This window comes from Etheostoma spectabile, chromosome 6, assembly GCF_008692095.1.
Source record: "Etheostoma spectabile isolate EspeVRDwgs_2016 chromosome 6, UIUC_Espe_1.0, whole genome shotgun sequence".
NCBI lineage: Eukaryota > Metazoa > Chordata > Actinopteri > Perciformes > Percidae > Etheostoma > Etheostoma spectabile.
The window spans coordinates 13710137-13716953 of record NC_045738.1 but is presented as its reverse complement, the minus strand read 5'-3'; the positions used below and the strand labels follow the sequence as shown (position 1 = coordinate 13716953).

At 37.2% G+C, this 6817-nt stretch overlaps 1 protein-coding gene across 1 annotated transcript in view; it reads right to left on the bottom strand.

Moving 5' to 3' along the window:
* Positions 1-380: 380 nt before the first annotated feature.
* The window catches only part of grik3 (glutamate ionotropic receptor kainate type subunit 3), a 104197-nt gene continuing 97760 nt past the window's right edge, over positions 381-6817 (bottom strand). The window contains exons 14-16 of the mRNA XM_032517423.1: positions 4948-5173; positions 4465-4715; positions 381-3752 (exon numbers count right to left, since the gene is read on the bottom strand). Coding sequence (XP_032373314.1) covers positions 3558-3752; positions 4465-4715; positions 4948-5173 — 672 coding nt within the window. The 3' untranslated portion in view covers positions 381-3557. The remainder of the gene's footprint in view (positions 3753-4464; positions 4716-4947; positions 5174-6817) is intronic.

Genomic DNA, 6817 nt, shown 5'->3' with positions numbered 1-6817 from the left:
GCAGAAAAAGTGAACTCTCTCCTTGATTTCATGTTGTTTATGGAGAAGAAGAACCAGGAAATGAGCCGGGGAAAATCCAATGCTACCAAGCCACGCCCAAGAGATATGCATCGCCACGTGTAACATTTTTTGAGAGTTGAACGTCAGACTACGTCGATTTGACGCAGAAGCATGAAGCGGCCGTAAATACAAAGCAACCTTAACCACAGCAATGCTAATATTCACTTCAATGTAAGACTCAGATGAGTGCCTGAAAATAGTTACGTTTATTGCCCACATAAAAGTGACACACATTTTCCTTTAGCATGAGAAATCCATGTTTTGTTACAAGTTTTTAACATTATAACACAACACCAATCAACCAGTGGCTCAACAGGAGATATAGTTTTGTATTTTTTATTTAAATCTTCATATAACCCATACAGCAAACTGTACAATTGAATTATTCACAATGTGTTTAAAAAGAAAATAATTCAATAGCTTTTCTATAGTATTTTGTTGAATTTTTCATATGTTTTACTCAGATGTGGGTTATTCTAATGTTCTCTTAACACATAAAGTTACTAGGAAAACAAAAGTTTTTTTCCCGTTTTTTTTTTTACAAAACCTTACAAAAACTATATTCATAGAAATTCTGCATGTCCACAAAGAAAACCCTGGTTGGCACCAACATAGTCATTGTATTGTTTGAGAGGTTTTCTGCCTAATAATAGAAGCTGTGCAACTCAAAAGAAAGGTATGCATACAAAGGCATACTGTTGTGACTGCTGGAAAATCAGAACTCATATCACACACTGCTAATGGAACACAGGTCATGTAGCTTACATTTTGCATTACTTTTCTCTCACATGTCATACAATTTTTGTGTAAAATGACATTATTATTCACATTAATTTATAAAAAAAAAAGATATATATTCAGTAACCAAACTGACTGAATCAGCCAAATCAGAACCCTGTTGTAAGTCCAACTAATTTTGATTGTGGTGAAATTTTCAATTATTTTCACATATTACATAGGTGAAATACAAACAAACTTGAGTCTTTGAATCACCTGCATGGAAAGCTACAGTACACATTAGGGTAACATTAATATTGTACAACCAGGTCCTAATTGGGATTTCAAGAGCTGTAAAGGTCCAGTTACACAAGATAAACCCTATTCTCCCTATTCTAAGATATGTCCCCTAAATTCTTGGGGAAGCTCCTCATTTCCATTTTATGTTCACCTTATAGGACTCTGTCAGCCATCATAAAAGACGATTTACATACAGTTACCCATCTGAATGATAGTAATCCAATATACCATAATATAATGCATTTTAATTAAATAAATAAGGTTTGGGGCTGTGGAACTGGGGTAAAGTGAAGAAGTACAGTAGGTTAAAGTGACCTCTCTAATGAAATAAATACCATCTATAACATTTGACTGTGAACAGAATTAATTTATTACAGTATAAATTTAGCAAAATACATTTTTTTTTCCTGCAGATCTTATCTACATACTCTACTTTGAAGGGATCCATAGACAATTATACAGTGGTCTCTACCAAACCAAGGCTAAGTTTTACAGATTTCTGGAGTTTTCTTGAATCACGTAGTTAAGTTTTTTTTAATCTTGACGTATCGACAACATAAACCTCACAGAGGTTTGCTGTTTGTTCGGCTCCTGGGTGACAGCAGCTCACCGACTCCTCGAGTCTTCCTACATCATGACATTTGCTGAATAGGTACATTTACTCAATGGGCATTAAAGCCAACATGACCACACAAAATAATCATCTGTCTTTTGTCTATTCACCACATTATCTTTCCGCATGTTCATACACTACACCTATGAATTTAACTCTGTCCACATCAGGTAATGAAACAGAACTTTCAAGTCTGAGATAACTTTCAAAAGTCTGTTAACATTTAAAATCAAAATGACGCTCAGTATTAAGAATGCTCATAATGCAAAACAAAAGGTTTCCCTCTAACCCTCTAGATCACACCTGAAAAATGAACTGTTCAAAAATGTGTTTAGAATTATTTTGGACATTCAATGGTCCTGTAGCCACACAAGTCCTGCGGATACTTTGATGGATACGTCACAATTAAATGCACTAAAAAAAAACACTCTACTTTTTAGGTCACAGTCTCTTACATTTTGTCTCTGTGATTTACAATTAGTTATTAAATCAAAATACAGAAAAAAACTGATCCAATGCCTTCCAATCCCAGCCTGCACATACACATGTATACATGTTTTTGTATGTACATATACAGTATGTATGTGCAGACATGCTACTATTTGTATCAAATGTGAGCACCAACATTTGAAATTGGTTTTTATAATAGCTCAATATTCTCGTGATTTATCATTTTTCAAATTACACAGGATCAAGGTTATGTGATTTTTTTTAATATTCCTTTACAAGGATTGTTTTACATGACAGTGTTAATAGCAATACTGTACTTTTAAGCAAATACAGTGCCACTTCTGCGCCAATAGCAATTCACTTTGTAAAAATATTACCCTTCATGGTTGGAAAAACTTTTATAGCAAGTTTCTTTAATAGTCCCATTTAAACCACTTCAATTTACTTTGCAATGAGCGCAAGATTAGTGCTCTCTAAAACAAAAAGAGAAGGAACTGGCCTATACTCTACTGTATCTAGTTCTGTTGAATGATCAGATCTTTGGCAATCAATATTAAACTGATTAAAATACAATCATGTACAAATCATTTTGACATAAAATGTACTTTTGCTCAAATCAATCTCTGCATCAGTGAGTATTTGCTTGTGTCTAACAATATGGTTAATTTCACATGACAACTTTAACAAACATATATTTACTGCTGAACAGTTGTGTCTCTATGGGTTTCCAACAACAACAATACTGCAGATACTAAAAGAGTTTTCTTACAGGTTACCACATGTGTACCTGTGAACCATGCTTTCAAAAGATCCTGTCTTATATCCTTCAGCTTATGACTCAAAGATAACCATAACGTTATTTTCTGCCTTCAAAGGCCATTCGGGAGGTTATGTAAATTAGCAGGATAAAGGTGAGAACTTGAAATCATAATATTAATGTGTGGCAAAACAGGTCTCCAATGAAAACTGCTCTTCCTTGTCCTCTATGTATATCTGTCATTTATTGCCATTTTTAACAAAGCATTTCTTCTTCTTCTTCAGTCCATCATTTTAATATAATTCTCAGTCTTTTCACTGATTGAGCATTCCTTGAACAATGTGTATTTTCTTGTGTTTTTGTGTTGCGCACGTAAACATCAGACTTGAAACTGATCATTTGGGTGTACTGTTTTCCCAGAACCCTCCCCGCCCCCCCCAGTTATTATTTTAACTTCTTGTGATTTGGAATACAGTGGTAAATGTTGTCATACCTGTGTGGCTGATGCTGCCATTTTGAGATGCCCATGTTTTGTTAGTGTCCCTATGTCACTGTGGTTTATGGTGAATCTGGTGATTCCATCTATGCCATTGTCTCTAGTCTCTGGCATGGCCCCTGACACGTTACTCAGGAGGTTCTTGCCCTGTGGGGAGCACATAGTCATGGGAACACAGGAGTCATCCCAGTGCTGCAGCTCAAGTTGTCCTTTCCTGGGAGTCGTCGGTCGTTGTAAGCGTGCATATTGATCACTGCATCCGTCTTCACCATGGCTGGAGGCTGAGGCTTGTGTTTCACCCGTCTCTCGTAGGTGAACGACAGTCTGATCTCGTCCACCATGGCACTGCACAAAGACCTCTGGGCAAAAAGGGAGGGTGCGGGGAGGGGTGCAAGAAGGAGAAAAGGGGAGAGGGACGGGGGGGTAAATGCCTTAGCTTTGAATTTCTTCTGACAGCAGACTGTGTCGACAGTCTAAAGAGCACAAAATGCATTAGAACATAACATTCATGTTACCGCTGGTGTGTGTGGATGTGCTTGTGTGTGTCCATGGCTGTCAGCAACTTCAAACTGCACCACCATCACATTTAGCCTGCACATGGTTCATTATTGCTTCTGTGTCAGAAACAGTGACCAAGTATGGTGCAATGAAAATACAACCACTCACTTAGCATGACTCAAATTAGTGAACAGTAAAGGGTTCATGCTATGCCAATGACTAATAATGGATTAGCTTTCTATGCTCCAATTTGCAATTATGCCTGTTAAAATAAGTAAATGTTGTGGTGTTATGGCCCAAGTACTCCAAGGGATTAGCCAAAGGCATGCAAATCCTTTTACAACGTGTTTGAACTCAAAGCCATTAATAGAGCACGGCTTTGGTTTAGAGGCTGCGTGTGTAATAAGTATCATAACAAAATAGGCATGGTTAGCAACTTATTTGTTAAAATAGAAGGTAAGTGAAACTGAAATCCCAATGGAGTGTAATTAAATTAATGTTAGACTTATTTTCCATCCATCCAAACCCGACTAAAGATTAAATTGTATGTATTTGATTTATGGGGATATATACCTGCTCACGATCTGCAGTCTTCCTTAGCTTGTAAATGAATTCAGCAATCGCCACAAAGACAGACAGCACTAGGCCAGATGCCAGCACAATGAATATACCACCCAGGTTTTGAATACCCATGGGGCCTGTCTCATGACGCTCTTCATCCAAGCAGCTGCTCCCACTCCACCACTTCTCCTTCAGCATGTGTAGGCGCCCATCCTCCAAGATGCTTAGGATTGCTATGGTGATTTTGTCTCTGTAAGGGGAGCCTGGAAGCAACATAAGGACCGCTTTATTTTGGAAGAAATGCCAGCTGGATTCTGTGATAATAAGGTTCATAAACACATTGTGGCATACTGTCTCACTGGTAGCTAAATAAAAAACAGTTAATGCAGCTGTGTTGTCTAAAAAGCAATCCCTCATCCTTCAAAAGGCAACACAACATATAAAAGGGGTTGATTTTTTTTACTTGGTATTCTCAAATGTATTCGCTGGTCTTACCTAAGGGAGTGCCGATGCCATAGCCTTTGCTGTCGATGATCCCTCCCACCTGAGTAAGGTTACAGTTCCTCCTGGTAATGTAATCAATAGTTGTAGACTCCATAATAAGGGCATAGTCTGACTTCAGCACCCTCTGAATCCCATCCTCGATAGACTTTACCAGTGATGTGCTTGGCTTGCTGCTCATGAAGGCCCACATCTTCTCAAAAGTAGAAACCTTAGATTTCTGTAAGGGATAAAAAGAGCCAGTTCACAACAAATATGCCTTTGAACCGGATTTGAACAGTCTCTCTTGCTGCAGGTGAGGAAAAAGTGGTTGCAAAATATATAGTGCTATTACCACTAACAAAAAATGTTGTAACTAAAAAAGTTTTAACTAAATTACTTTCAAACATTATAGACATAAGTGTTACTGCTGAAACTACTGCTAACCATGAAACATTGCTGGCCCCTTTGTGGACCTTATGAATTAATTACTTGACCAACACCTGACCAACTGATTTATATGATTCCTCCTACGGATCTACATTGTCACAGGATTAAAGGACAATAAATTAAAGCTTTGCACACATCTATTCTCATAAGTGCTACTGAAGCAGCAATAAACGAATGCCTCTCCATTAGTCTTGCATCAGACGTGTGGTATTTCATGCAATTTTATCTGAGGTCACGTTTATGCCATGTCTAATCCTAAATAATTACTGTCTAAAGACTATAAGCCATTTCAGATTTTGAAAGATGCTATTATGAAAAGTCCTCCATTAGGTTTAACTACAGTAGAAGCACAGCCCTAGTTGCTTAAAACAAAAAAAGTACCACTTAGGATGTATAGCAAGAGTTGCCAAGTTGGCATTTTTGTTACAGGATTTAATGATTTTTTAAGTCCCAGATGAGTACATGAGGTCAAATTATACAGGTAATGCTGGTCCACATTACAACAATGTAATGTATTTAAAATGATATAGAAAGCTTCCCCCTAAATGCCTTTTCTCTAAGAGTGCAATATGGCATGCTGTACAATCTCCAATTCCAAAATACAGTTTCCAATTACCGTTAACAATAGGTGAGGCTACTTTCCTTGGAAACCGTTGACATGCTTACGTGTGCCCTTTGATTAAAGCTTTAGTGCGTAACTATTTGATTTTAATGAATGCCCGTTACATTCAAGCCATTGCCAAATGAGTTGCTACAAAGCTAATTAAGACTATCAGCTCCACATAACTCTCTCTGTATTTTTCAGTATGGCTTTGTTCAGAAGATTATCATTTTTATGATGTACAAGCACAATTCTTTTTCTGTTTTTACATATATTTGTTTAACAAAACAATAGCTCCTCAGTGGCTACCAACCTCTGATTATGTTTGCAATGCAACAGGTTTTTGATAAAGTGGGGCTCAAAGGTTTGGGCACCCCAGGTAAAGATTTGTATTAATGTGCATAAAGAAGCCAAGAAAAGATGAAAAAATCTCCAAAAGGCATCAAATGACAGATTAGACATTCGTATAATATGTCACAAAAAGTTAGATTTTATTTCCATCATTTACACTTTCAAAATAACAGAAAACAAAAAAATGGCATCTGCAAAAGTTTGGCCACCCTGCAGAGTTAATACCTTGTCATCTGAAAACCCTTTGCTACCTTCTTATAGCGAAAACGCGTTAACGAGGAACACTTTCACACTTTCCTTTATCCCCTCATTGGACTAACTTTGTGGATACGACTGTGTGGGTGCATCAATAAGTAAGTCTGATGATGATGTTATTTAGGATTTATGAATGTATGTTAGCAAGAGTAGGCAAATTCACGAGGGTGCAATTTTATGTGCAAGCTAATAATTGCGGATCTGTTCATGTGCGCTGCAAGAGTTATG